This window comes from Ostrinia nubilalis, chromosome 21, assembly GCF_963855985.1.
Source record: "Ostrinia nubilalis chromosome 21, ilOstNubi1.1, whole genome shotgun sequence".
NCBI classification, from domain to species: Eukaryota; Metazoa; Arthropoda; class Insecta; order Lepidoptera; family Crambidae; genus Ostrinia; species Ostrinia nubilalis.
Window position 1 is genome coordinate 215863 of NC_087108.1, and position 14502 is coordinate 230364.

Sequence of the window (14502 nt, forward strand, 5' to 3'; positions counted from 1 at the left end):
ATCTTCGGGTCATCGATGGGTTATCGCGTTGAATCATAGCGTTAAATAGGGGGAATAGGCCAAATAGTGTCGGTCTAAGGCAAAATAAAATTTTGTTGTCACTGTCAAAATATTGTCAACTGTCAACAAAAATTGACAAATCGGCCATTGTTGTTGTGATTTATTTTCCCAAGCTACGAAATCCGAAAACATCCCAAGTTTTTTAGTTTATTCTGATAATTTCTAGACAGATTTTATTTCTACGCAATCCACCATGTCTATCGGTGTGCCTATTAAAGTACTTCATGAGGCCGAAGGCCATTTGGTGACTTGCGAAACGAACACCGGTGAAGTTTACCGGGGAAAACTAATCGAAGCCGAGGATAATATGAATTGCCAAATGACGGGGGTCACAGTGACCTATCGCGATGGACGTGTCGCTCAGCTTGAGAATGTTTACATTCGGGGCTCCAAAATAAGGTTCCTGATACTACCGGACATGCTAAAGAACGCGCCTATGTTCAAACGGCAAGGGAACAAACCAACCGCAGGACGCGGTAAAAGTGCTATATTACGAGCTCAAGGTAATCATATCTTGACTATCTGCCAAATCCAGTACTTTCTTCATCTATCACCAGTTATTTGTATTTGTGTGTTTACAAAACAAAACATCTAACTCCAAACCACTAACAAAGTGATTGTGTTCAAACTTTTGTGTTATTTAGGACTCGAACCTCTTGAAATAAAAGTGATTTGTTGTAGTTTTTTATCAAAGAATAGTTACACTGAGAGACTCACTTCGCCTACCCTCTGCAAAATAGTTTTATGTATCCTAGATAGAGGTTTTGGTTGATAAACGGTGAGCACTGGGAATAGTCTGAGGCTAACATGTTTTCCTATTCTTTTGTATAGTTAATTCAAACTCCAACATTAAGTCACCAGCAAATAATCAATGTTAGATCACAACTTACTTGAATTTGTATTGGTTTCAGCGGCAGGCCGAGGCCGAGCGGGCGGGCGCGGCGGCGGGCACCGCGGCGGCTGGCAGGGCGGCTCGGGCCCCTCGAGACGCTAGCCCGCGCCTGTCCATAGCTTTAAGTATCCTCCCACTCAATAACTACCTTACCATGTATTCAAATATGCATACGGCCAAAACTCTTCTGTATCCAACGTTTAAGGAAATGAAACATTTATTTTATTCTACCTTCAAGCCCGAGCATAGTATTTGTACTGTTTTTATAATATAAGTTATCATTGTCAGAGGGTATCAAATGAAGTCAGAAAATGAGGGATAATGTACAATAAAATTTGTATTATTACTAGTGTGTGTGCAAGGGTGTTGTTGTGGAATAGGTTTAGTTTGTATTTGAATGCATAGACAAAACTGACTGTGTCTCTAATGTGTACAGTTTTAACTATTCACTAGCATTAAACTAAGGATCTTGTGATAATGAATGTGTGTGCAGACTAAATAAAAGTCAGGTGAAGACCATTATTGGATTTTATTTGCTAATGCATTAGATCAGGGGTCTCGAAACTATGGCCCGCCCGACTGCAATCAATCCGGCCCGCGACAGCTTAAGACAGCCTGTGTTTTCATAGGTGGACAGAAAAATTAAAATTGTTATGGCCCTTGCCGAAAAAATTATTATGGCCCCAAGACTTCAAAAGTTTGGAGACCCCTGCATTAGATTACTAATCTCCCCAAAAATCCCAAGTATTCAGGTTTAACTAGAATCACAGTGACTTTATCCTGTAAAGTATAGCTTACTTCCTATGGCAGGAGGACGGTGTCAGACGAAGGGCAAGCGTTTATGGAAAGAGATTGGAAGGGACACCTGCCATTATAAAGAAGATACAAGATCATATGGGTAAGTCATTTTACTCATTTAGTTAGGATGTCAGTCAGAATTAATTTATTATTGGAAAGTTTTACAAAAGGACCTCAGTGTGGCCAGTTTCATTCCTTCTCCGTGGTGGAATTGTGTAAAGCAATCATTATCATTTGGCAGTTCATAACGTACAATTATTCTGTAAAACGCTTTAACTGACTTTATTGTATGTTATGAACTGTCAAATTATTACGATTGCTTTACACAATTCCACCTCTGACTACAAAAAAAGAACCCTTACAGAAATTACTATAGTAACTGTAACTGAAGTATGATACTAACTATAACTTACCCAAGTAACAATGAAACACAAATATTTTTTTTATAAAATGTATTTCAATCCGGCACACAATCCCAATGCCTTACACCACTATACTTGTAAGTAAACTATCACATCACAATACATAGTTACTATGTATTTAATAACCTATTTAAGCAATTCTACATCTACTGGGTTAAATATCCATTTGATTAAAATCTTGCTCAAAATTTATCTTTTCATGTGCGATATACCTAACTTAGTTGTTATTTTACACAGAGAATAGTGGCAAGGATTTTATCTATTTACAGTGCAGTCTATACTCTATACATAACAACCAATGTTTATTTTTCTTACAAAACTCTTTTTACACACTTGTGATTTTAAAGCTATAACTCAATCAATGATTTTAAATCTACTAACTATTCACCTATTTTGTAACTGTCGAATTTTAACTAATGTAACTTAGGAAATAAACCCAGAAACTCTAAATTAAAAATTAATTAGATTCTGCATTACTGTAGTAGTCATTGTTTAACCAAAATCTAAAAACAGTTTTCGTAAACATTGATATTGCCTGCAATTTCTACTTCGTTTCAGACTAGAATTTTGCACAACATTTAGTTTGAGCTAAATGTTACAAAATCAAATTATGGTTTTTTCAATCTGTCATTATAAGCATTTTGAAAAGATAAGTAAACTTGTAAAAGATTAATAAATTATTTAGAAGAAACATAATTAGGCCAAGTTTTAAAAGTAATTTCATATCAATCTATGTAATATACATTAGGAAATTCTTCAACAACACATTCAATGACACTACTATCACCATCCTTCACCTAAATTATTAAAGCAAAGACTATTTAGATATAAAATAAAATACGTAAGTTAAAGTATCTACTGCCTGTAACACCTCAAGTTACTGCCATTGGGTGCTCAGGATTTTAGTATTCCTAGCAAGTCTTACTATCTCTACTACTTACTTAATTAGATATACCTTTTGAGCCAGCGCTACGAAGTTCGAAGCCACCTAACCCGGAGGCGCGCTTCGTACATTACATAATTTATAGCTAACCCGCCATTTTTCCGCTCATACACTATAGTTTTTGAGCAATAATATCACCAATCGAGTTCAGGCTAGGGCTAGGGCGTGTTCAGCTCGCGACGCTGGTCTTCTCCTGCTTGGGCTCGGGCTCTGGCGGGGTGCGGGGAGCGCGGAGCTCCTTGTACAGGCGCTGCACAGGGATCTCCACCAGCAGCGCCAGGGGCAGCGCCGCCATGTAAGACGCTGCGGCCACGCCGAACCATTGCAGGATCTGCCATCAGAGTTGAAAAGTTAGAAAGAAAGAAAGAAAAATTGTTTATTTGGTTCAAACATAGTAATGTTACACAATTTGGTTAATAATTATAGATAAATTGTTGAACCAAAATGGCTCCTACTCAGCTTGTATCATATTCCGTAAAGAACATGATGCTGGTATTCTGTAGGAACCATTTTGAAAAGAGCGTCACCAGGGACGCAATAAACATTGGCATTTCACCATAAACATTAATAAACTTTTACATCAAAATGTAACACTTAACAATATGAAATAAAATCTACTCTTTATTGCTTAAAAAATACCTAGACTTTTCTGGCGCATTGTACTCTCTTAGGTGAGCATGTGAGCGTGTTGTGTACTATGAGTGTATTAGTGTGAGTGTGTGTGAAGCAGGCAGAAAATAATAACAATAATAATATCTACAAACATTACTTTAAAGCTACTCAAACACCGGATATCTGGTCATTGAAAATAAACTTCTTTAAACTACATTTGAAGGCTGCAATACTTCATCCACAGCAGAGATGAACCATTGCAGTATCTGCAATCAGTTGCCAAGTTACAAAAAAATTCATACAGCTAGTGCTGGACGGCAAACTGTCTCGTGCTAGCGCAGATATTTCTGTTCATTTCGGTTCTACAGGGTGAATGAACATGAACTCTGACTACACTATTTAAGAAGGGCTGGTTAGGGACGGTCTTCTCTGGAAATTGTGGAATGGACCGCTGAATAAATTGTTCGCTTTTCCGCTGCCTTTCTTGTTTGAATCTACAGAGCCTACTTTGGTTTCATCTGGCACCAAAGGATTGTGTGCTTTTCAGGAATTGACTTTGGCGCTAACTTGAAATGACCGAAAAACAATATTAGACGTATGCTCGCTCGCGTCTTGCGTGGCAAGATGATCTTTTTTTTTCGGCGGTAGTCGGCAAACACGTACACATCAGCTCCCCAGAAAAAACTATTTTAAAAATAGTAAAAAGGATATTTTCTAAACAAATTCCACCAATAAATACTCATAACACTTCGCTTTACAAGATATATTGGAGTGAAAGTTATCTAATGTGTATTTGGTGAAATAAGTGCACATACCTGCCGGCGACTGTTTCACACATTCACTCTACTGCACAAACGAATCGAGTCAGCTGCACTTTATCATGGACAGCCTTGGGAGCATTGTTGAAACCCAGCACGCACTCGAGCAGTCGCTCATGAAGAGGATGGCCGAGTTTGAAGCACACCTCCAAGCCACAAAGGCATCATCTCCAGCTCAATCTGAGAACTTGAAGTCCCTGTCCCGCGAGTTCTACACGTTCCGTGAGCACACGCTGGGTGTTGTGGATCTTCTGAGACGGCAAATTCAGGAGGTCAGCAAGGTCGTGGACGGCATCGAGGCAAGGCACCGCAGTAAATTTCTACTCGTCATCGGTGTACCCGAAGTTGACAATGAAGACCCACTGTCAGCCACCCTGACGTTACTGAAGGATAATCTTGGACTCCCCAACATCGCTTCGGCCTCCATCTCTACATGTCATAGGCTCGGGAGATTCAAAGAGGGACGCAGTCGGCCAGTCATCTTAAAGTTCGTCAGTCGGGAAACTCGATCTCTCGTATGGAAGAAGAAGACACAGCGAAACGTGATCGGGCATTCCGCAGCTTTAAGGATAATCGATCTAGTGATAGGTGGAGCGCGTACAAACGTGCCAGGAACCGTTGCAACAACTTAACTAGAGCAGCGAAACGCCGTTATTTCCATGATAACGTGCTCTCCTCTTCTAGTTCTGACGTCTGGAAATTTTTAAAATCACTTGGTCTTGGCAAGGCATCTTGTATTACTCCTTCCTCAACTTTCACTCCCAACGAGCTGAATATACACTTCTCCTCGGCCACTCTTTTGGACGTCACTACTAAGCTCTCTACGATCTCCTATTTAAACTCTCTTCCTATTTCCACACATAGCTCCTTTTCATTCTCCCCTGTCACCGTTGATGAGACCAAAAAGATCATCCTCTCTATTAAATCGAAAGCTGTAGGCCCGGATGAGGTTAGTAGAGCGATGATACTCATGATCCTGGATAACTTACTTCCTGTCATCACCCATGTCATTAACTCCTCCTTTGACAGTGGGTGTTTCCCTTCCGCTTGGCGTCTGGCTCATGTCATTCCGTTGCCCAAACTCTCCAACCCTACCACCTTAAACCAATTTCGTCCTATCTCCATTCTACCCTTTCTTTCTAAAGTTCTTGAAGCGGCAGCTCACAAACAATTTTCAAAATTTGTTCTCGAAAACCGTCTCCTTAGCCAATTTCAGTCTGGCTTCCGCCCAGGACATAGCACTACAACTGCACTCCTAAAAATAGTGGATGATGTCAGGGCTGGCATGGAGGAGTCACGGGTTACTGTACTAGTCTTAATAGACTTCTCAAACGCTTTCAACACGGTGGACCATGACATCCTTCTTGCCATTCTATCCCACCTTGGAGTCTCTCCATCGGCTGCGGAATGGTTCTCATCTTATCTCTGCGGTCGGAGACAGGCGGTGCGAGTCGGTCGAACATGCTCGGAATGGAGAGATCTTGCAACCGGCGTGCCTCAAGGAGGTATACTCTCACCCATCCTTTTTTCTGTCTTCATTAACATCCTAACTTCTCACCTTTCTTCGTCCTTTCATCTCTACGCTGACGACCTCCAACTCTACGTACAAGCTGACCCCTCTAATATTTCTGATGCAGTCTCGCAGCTAAATTCAGACCTTCGCAGTATTGCAGATTGGTCGGGTAGGTTCGGAGTAAGGGTCAATCCTGGCAAGTGTCAGGCGATAGTGCTGGGGGGCTCTAGGCAACTGGCTAAATTGGATCTGGGATCGGCTCCTAGTGTTGTCTTTGACGGAGTTGTCGTTAACTATTCTCCGTGTGTGAAAAATCTTGGACTCGTCATTGATAGCACTCTGAGTTGGTCTCAGCATGTCAAGGAAACCAGCAGAAAGGTGATTGGTACACTGCGGGCACTGTACCGCTTCAAAAACTTTCTACCCTCCAGCACAAAGACCTTGCTTGTGCGGTCCCTGATCCTGCCTATCATTGATTATGGTGACATATGTTGTACGGACTTCTCACAGGAACTCCTGAACAAGTTGGACCGCCTCCTGAACAACTGCATCAGATTTATTTTCGGCCTCCGCAAGTTTGACCACATCTCGTCTTTTCGCTCACAGCTTGGATGGCTTCCCATTAGACAGCGTAGAAACATTCGTTCTCTCTGTATGCTTCACTCAATTCTCTTCAATCCTGACTCTCCACCTTATCTAAAAGAGAGGTTCCAGTACCTTCATTCTACTCACAACAGAAATCTTCGCTCTAGTCAGACTCTTCAACTTGTCACCCCTCGCCACACCTCCGGCTTCATGTCTGACTCCTTCTCAGTCTCAGCAGTACGGCTCTGGAACGGCCTTCCGGCGAATTTGCGAAAAGCAACCTCCAAATTTACATTTAAAAAGGCTCTGCGCAATTATTTTAAAGACTAAAACTTTTTTCTTATCTCTGACATGTGTTTTGTGTACGCCAATATTATTATTATGTTTATGTATTTAGATGTATGTCTATTATATTAATATGTATTCTTATGTTATTTATTTTATCTAATGCTATGTAAGTATATTAATTAAACGTCATATTTATTGCACCGCCTTAGTCTCTCTACTCGACCTGTGGTTGACTGGCAGATAATGCCACCTGGCATTAAGTCCGCCACTGTACAATTGTATGTGCAAAAGTGTAAATAAAATAAAAAAAAGATGAGAGCAACTGACCAACGTTTGAGCGTCACATATATTGAGCGTTACAGCTCACGGTTGTTAGACATTTTGCTCCTTGCATATTCGACCGAGGTGGGTGCGCTCACCACGGAGTGGTGCGGTCGAGGTGCATGGGCGCATATTAGGTGTATGCTCTCTCGCGTGGCAAGATGAGAACAACTGAGCAACATTTCAGCGGCACATGAATTGAGCGCTACTCCTCCCTCACGGTTGGGGGACATTTGGTCCCCTGTGTACCCTGGGCCGATGGATGCACTCACCACCACGGTGGTGCGGTCGAGGTGTGTGGGCGCGTATTGGATATATGCTCTCTCGCGTGGCAAGATGAGAACAAGTGAGCAACGTTTCTGTTGAACGACTTGTTGTGCAGGGAAAGGTAGAGGGCACAAGAGCGCGCGGCAGGCCTCCCATGCGCTGGCCTGACCAGGTCAAAACCGCACTCAATGGTCCACCCCACAAGTGCACAAGAAAGGCTGCAGTGTAGGAGGAATGGCGACGAATTGTGAGGCTTGCCACCGGAGCGGGTGTGACGACCACGACCACTCAGGCAAGAGTGTAGCGACGAAGAAGAGCAACGTTTCAACGGAACATAGATTGAGCAATACTCCTCACGGTTAGGGGACATTTCGTCCCCTGTATACCCTGGGCCGGTGGGTGCACTCACCACGGTGGTGCAGTCGAGGTGTATTAGATGTATGCTCTCTCGCGGGGCAAGACAAGAACGACTGAGCAACATTTCAGCGGCACATAGATTGAACGCTACCTCTCACGGTTAGGAGACATTTTGTCCACCCCCTGTAAGGTGCAGTCCTGTTGTCCCCCCTGGCTAGGGACTGGATTTTTATTCAATGATTTGGGGACTGTTGTCCCCCCTGGCAAACATTATTTAAAAGCCATATATTTTTAAAACATTTAAGAAGGATTTCGAAATCCTGTTGGCTCCCCTAGCGGGGACAACACAACAGGACTGCATCCCTCTGTATACCCCAGGCCGGTGGGTGCACTCACCGCGGTGGTGCGGTCGAGGTGCGTAGGAGCCAGCTGCGCGGCCAGCAGCGACTTGTTGATGATCATGTGCAGCAGCAGCGCGCCGAACGACAGCCGCGCCAGCACCGCCCAGCCGCGCCACGACAGCACCGTGCGCACTGGAGCTGTGGACCAAAACAGTTTTTTATCGTGATTTTTTGAGAATACCTGACGCCTACGCTGGCCAAGAAAGTTGATTAACCTCAAGCTTGAGAAAACTGATCTTTTGGATTGCGTACTCTACTGAAATGCGATGTATTAATTCACTGACGCGATGCGATTTTATCTTCGTCGTTTCATTAAAATGTCTAGAATGAAGCTAAGGCAAAGTGCCAGTTAAAAAGTTGCGTGAAATGCCCTCGTCGCCATACGCGACATTAATGCGTAGACCAAATACGGTAAAGTAAGCCCTATTCCTTGTTTATTTTTCTCATTTGTCGCGGTGACAACTGGGAATAGATGTTCGCTTCGTCTAAGTAGGTATACCTACCTACTTATTAGAAAACGAGCAATATATCTACGGTGGTCATACTTACATTTCACACCATGCATGGCCCCCAAGAGCGCAGTGGCCACGAAGATCGCAAAGACGGCTCGCTCGCCCGCAGCTAACGCGGCGGCGGCGGCGCGCGCGGGTGGCCCGGCGCCCAGCAGCTTGGGCGACAGCGCCACCCACCACAGCGCCAGCCACGGCGCCCACCACGCCGCCCAGCGGAACCACTGCACAGGGGACAAATTCTTATCGTGTCGACAACAAAACCTAAAGCCCGGTCCGTGAGCACGTAGAATTTTGTCCAATGACCCCTAGCTACCCATCCTTATCGCTCGCGCGTAATTATATTGCTGCCGCGACTGTGCGACTGGCACCCGCAGTGAGTGTGCGAGCGCGATAGCAACATAATTACGCGCGAACGATAAGGATGGGGGGTAGCTTGGGGTCATTGGACAAAATTCTACGTGCTCACGGACCAGACTATATACAGTGTCAGCCCAAAACTCCGCCACAAAAGAGTGGCGTCAGCAGCATTCATTAAATCCTCCTGCGTGCTCGGGGACACATTGATTCGTTGAGACATGACGCATTGAGAGCGTGACGTTATAGTTGCATATAGACATACACCAAGCGGTGGACATTAGTGTCCGACCGAAACTAGTTTTACGACCGAAACCGAAACCGAAAACGAATTTCGGCAACGGTGTCTATTTCGGCCGAAACCGAAACCGAAACCGAAACTTCCTTACAAGGCTCATATTTTGAGGGAAAAAATTAAATAAAGAAAACGTTATTGTAGTCAGGCAGTCTTTATTGTTTTCTCTTTACTCTAAAAGGTGTCAAATTATGTACCTATTAAAAAAGAAAAAGAAGGATTTATAGTCTAGATTTTTTTAATTACTCGCAATATTCAGGACATCTACATAACCCGTCCCTTGGTCGGGTCTTTTCTCAAAACAAAATTGGTAGTACGTAAGTTAGTATCTAGGTGTAGGTACTTGCCACTTGGATACCTTGGTGATAAATACTAAAATGAACTTTGAAACTCTGAATCCATAAATTATCACCATGAAATGCACTATAGTCATTACTAACTACCTAACTAATGTTTGTTTACATATGGCATTTGCGAACCAAAAAATAAAATTTAATTAGATTAAACTTGATTATACTTTTATCAGTCATATTGAATATTTTTTTTATGTTTACTACCCGCTCTTATGTTATAACGACATAAAACGAGATAAAACTTACCAAATTTAAAATAAATCACTCGAAAACTCGCCACCACAACAAAACAAAACTAACAGCAAACAAACAAGCGAGCGAATCACGACATTGGCTCTGATCGGATTCATAATCATCATCATCATCATCATCAAAATCTGTAATACAGATTTTCTTAAAATCTACAATAGGCACCAGCTCTCACAATGCTAATGTATAGTTTAACAGATATCTATATTATACGAAATGTTTTTCCTAAATGTTGTAAGAGAAATAAATAAATAAATTATTCACTCATTCAACGCGCTGAACATGACCGATAACAGTGCGGAAACTCCCGAATGCACATTCGGTTTCGGTCGTAGTTTCGGCAAGTTTGCCGCCGAAAACGAAACTAAACCGAAACTCGTGTTTTTACCGAAACTCAACCGAAAACGAAACCGAAACCGAACATTCGGTCGGACACTAGTGGACATACATCAGCTTGTCAATCCCAATAGACCATGTTATACCTAAGTCTAATATGAAGCTGAAGTGGCAATGGGCTGGGCGCATAGTACGCAGAAATGACCGCCGATGGGGCAGCAAGTTTCTGGAGTGGAGGCCACGTACCGGCAAGCGCAGCGTAGCGACTTCATAAAGGCAGCAGGAAGGCACTGGATGCAGGCCGCTATTTATTTATTTATACTTTTGCACATAAAACTGTACAGTGGCGGACTTAATCGTTCGTTCGTTTCAGCCAAATGACGTCCACTGCTGGACTGAATTTCTGATTCGATCACGCAGGGAAACTACAAGCATGGCCCGCTCCATCGCCCTTTGGGTGACCTTGAGCCTTCTTATAAGGACTTAATGCCAAGTGGCATTTTCTGCCAGTCAGCCGTACCCTGTAGTCGCTAAGCCGCACGTTGGCGTCCAGCAGCGCGTGGTGCAGGTGCGCCAGCAGCAGCCCCGCCAGCGCGCCGGGCGCGTTGCCCAGCGGCGACTGGTACAGCAGGTTGAAGGATAAGTCCCCGCTGTAGAGAGCGCGTACGGCCCTGCAAAAAGACAGAAAATGCTCGGTTGATGAAAATATTAGGGATGATCTTGCTTTACCGCACGAGTGATCTTCTCAAGTCACACTAATACTAATTCGTTATAGAGACATGCATTGGTTCCAAAAAATATAGGTAACTCGAAGTCTAACTAATATCATTTTTCCTTGTAACCTGACTGGGACTGGTTTAGTCATAATAAGGTATAAGAGGATACTGACTCGGAACAAGTCCCATAGCTTGTGCCCACCACTGCAATTTCTCTTGTTTAGTAGTCAAGATCTACAGCTTGCTTTTCATAATAAATCCACCGGTGAAAGATGACTAGTTTTCCGGGAGCAAGCAACCTGTCTGGAAGATACTGGCAGCAGTAAAAAAAAATGCATTTAGGAATTCAAGAGGATTACTCACTCAGGCCTGTGCAGCACGAAGGTGGGCACGAGATGCCAGGCGTAGGCGGCGGCGCCCGTAGCCAGTACCACCGCCACCAGCAAGGCGCCCAGCACCAGCAGCGCCGCGCGCCGCAGCCGCCACAGCGCTAGCGTCAGCAGCAGCGCGCATAGGTACAGCTGCATATCCGCGGCCAGGTACCTGCCGAGGAAGATAAGATGGCTTACACTTACAGAAATAATATTTTACAAAGAACCAATGGATTAGAAAAGATCGGGATTGGGACTTTTCTTTAGCTGCTATAAGAGTGATAAATCGGTGGTGTTCTGTAATATCCGGGAGTTACAGTGTCACATTACAATTGATCATACAATGTTCACAAAATTATCTGAGTCCTCCTTGTACTTCCGACTAACATCGATCCCTCATCGATGTCAATCTCATCCAGACGGAAAGAGGAGGAAGAGATGGAAAGAGGTTTTCATCATAAATCGCATCTGCACCGTTTCCCAGAAGAAATGAAGAATATGAAGATCTGGCCAGCGTAGGGAGTGTATTCTAAATTTTCTATTTGTCTCTGGTGAATTGGTGAATGTCACCATTCCTTCCTGCAATAGAGACTATAATTATGAGCTAATGATAATGGCTCACCACGTCTGTATGAGGCACTTGTCGTCGGCCAGCAGCAGGTTGTTGAGGTACAGCAGGTGCGTCCACCACTTGCGGCGGCACACGGCGGCCTCGCCGGCCACCAGCGGCGCCCACAGCGGGCCGGCGCCGCCGCGCGCCCACCAGCTCGACGCGAACCACACCACCATGAAGTACGTCGGGCTCATCCTGCAATCAAACGATCTATTATGGACACTAGAACAATGTTAACTCTTACACTGTCGACTGAAGTGACACTATAACACACCACCACAGCGTATTGTGTTGTTCTGAAGTGGTGGTAGGGCAAGCTAGTCTGGGGCGTGTAAAATTGCCCTGAAAAGGGCCTACCTATAGTACCTACTGCCTACCTACCTACTTGCTTTCATATGCTTTCATAGCTTGGTGACGGCATTTTTTGAAGAGGTAGTATGAGAGTGAAACCACCAAAATGATGAGTACTGCGATCACCAGAATTTCAGCAAGTTGTAGACCCGAAGTTTTTTGCGTGTGGGCGTCGCCGCTGGCAGTTTGGGCGATGATAACTTCTTCTTTGCTTTGCTTGTGTCCCATTTTCAAATGCAGCTAATAATGTTCTTCAATTTATTTTGTTCAATTTTCTTGTAGTTTCTAGAGTCTTGCCGGTTGATTTTCGCCAGTTGTTCTTGAATCTTCAGTTTCTTTAGGCAGGGTCGCCATGTGGTATGTTAAGTGAAAGACATGCGTAGGGTTTGAATGTCCAATCTTTAATGATTCGAAAAGTACAAAACTTAAAACTAAAATATAGCTAACTCAACACATTGAATGTGACACCATGTTGCAGTCACTAATTAAAATATAAATGTTACAGTACAACTAATAAATCAGTATACTTCAGTAAGGACTCATCAGATATCAGACTTAAATGCATTGATCGCCATCGCTGCACGCCGGCTGATCGCGTGTGGTCATTGAACATTAAGTAGACGAATATCGTGACGAAAAGATTGGTCGCGACTCGCGATGGAAGATGACTGATAATATCGCGCTCCATTTCTCCCTAATGTTGCCACTGACCTGACGATCCTGTTGAGCATGGTGTCGAGGATGGTGGAGCAGACGGCCAGGCGCTGCTGGCGGCGGCGCTGCTGCAGCAGCTTGTTGGCCAGCAGGAAGGCCGACATCAGGAAGAACGCCTGCACCATCAGCGTGCTGTTCGACACCAGCATCACGTCCGTTTCCGAACGCATCTGGAAACAATAAAATTGAGATGGGCGTTATAAATACACTACGATCATTCAATTTTGGGGTTCGCGTACCAGACTATTGGGTAGATACAGTTACCTATGGTAGCTCTCAATGAAAACCTGCAGTAAACCTCGCTTTTGGTGGCCTGGAATATTGTTGTTGACCTCACATTTCTCGAGACATATTATACGCAGTGATATACCTGTTATCCCTGCATGTAGACGTGTGCCTGTTACACAAAGTGCTTAATTACCAAGCTATGCAGGCACGACGTTTCTAACCCGACCATAGCAATAGGCTAGTTTCCTAAAAAAAATTTTTTAGTCCGTTATGTTTATATCAAAAAATATTGGACACATATATTTTTATTTGTCAATCTAACAAATAATTACATAGTTATGGTGCGTTGAAGTTCCGCACGACGTCACAACGTGCGGCACTTTTATGCACGCATTGACGTCACGGGCCTCTTCTTATGAACTTTGGCGCGCTTTATCTCTTTAAATTTTCATTAGTTTGAAAAAGTGAAAAATACGTGTAGAGTATTTTTTGATAAGTTAACTGACGGACTAATTAAAACTCTTGCTTTTTGACCCAGGAAACAACCCTATTGAATCGCCTCCAGTTGACAGTTTTATGGACGGAAGAGGCGTCTAAACATGACGGGGCGCTTGTATTGTAAAATAATAGAAAAGTGATTTTTAAAAGAAAATAAAGGGTAAGCTCGCCTCACCTGCTCCACGTGGCGCGTGTTGACGATGTACGTAAGCGTGTTGAGCCAGCACACGTGCTCGATGACGAAGCACAGCAGCCCGAGGACTCTCAGTCCGTCAAGTGCTTGTAAGTCCACGCCGGTCGACGGTAGCTCCACGCTTTGTGGACAGCAGCATAGACTAGCCATACGGCGCTTTCAAGATACAAGCTCGCCTCACCTTCTCCACGTGCCGCGTATTTACGATGTAGGTCAGCGTATTCAGCCAGCACACGTGCTCGATGACGAAGCACAGCAGTCCTAGGACTCTCAGACCGTCCAGCGCTTGCAAGTCCACGCCGGTCGACGGCGGCGCCGCGCACAGTGCCCGCCAGCTCTCGCGTAAAGACCACGACAGCGCCCAGCTCATACCTTGGGAAAATGTAGCTGTTATATCACTGTATTTGGTAGATAATTCAATGCTTTTGCAATGTTTTCTTGC

At 44.0% G+C, this 14502-nt stretch overlaps 2 protein-coding genes across 2 annotated transcripts in view; one reads left to right on the plus strand and one right to left on the minus strand.

Annotated features, from left to right (window-relative positions):
- Nucleotides 1-120: 120 nt before the first annotated feature.
- Nucleotides 121-1471, plus strand: LOC135082293 (small nuclear ribonucleoprotein Sm D3). The gene is made up of 2 exons (XM_063977074.1): nucleotides 121-563; nucleotides 972-1471. The coding sequence occupies exons 1-2, from the start codon at nucleotides 254-256 to the stop codon at nucleotides 1052-1054; spliced, it is 393 nt and encodes a 130-aa protein (XP_063833144.1). The 5' UTR covers nucleotides 121-253; the 3' UTR covers nucleotides 1055-1471.
- Nucleotides 1472-8465: 6994 nt separating this feature from the next.
- The window catches only part of LOC135082403 (O-acyltransferase like protein-like), a 31533-nt gene continuing 25496 nt past the window's right edge, over nucleotides 8466-14502 (minus strand). The window contains exons 5-11 of the mRNA XM_063977197.1: nucleotides 14242-14432; nucleotides 13139-13311; nucleotides 12086-12271; nucleotides 11456-11635; nucleotides 10897-11047; nucleotides 8827-9010; nucleotides 8466-8470 (exon numbers count right to left, since the gene is read on the minus strand). Coding sequence (XP_063833267.1) covers nucleotides 8466-8470; nucleotides 8827-9010; nucleotides 10897-11047; nucleotides 11456-11635; nucleotides 12086-12271; nucleotides 13139-13311; nucleotides 14242-14432 — 1070 coding nt within the window. The remainder of the gene's footprint in view (nucleotides 8471-8826; nucleotides 9011-10896; nucleotides 11048-11455; nucleotides 11636-12085; nucleotides 12272-13138; nucleotides 13312-14241; nucleotides 14433-14502) is intronic.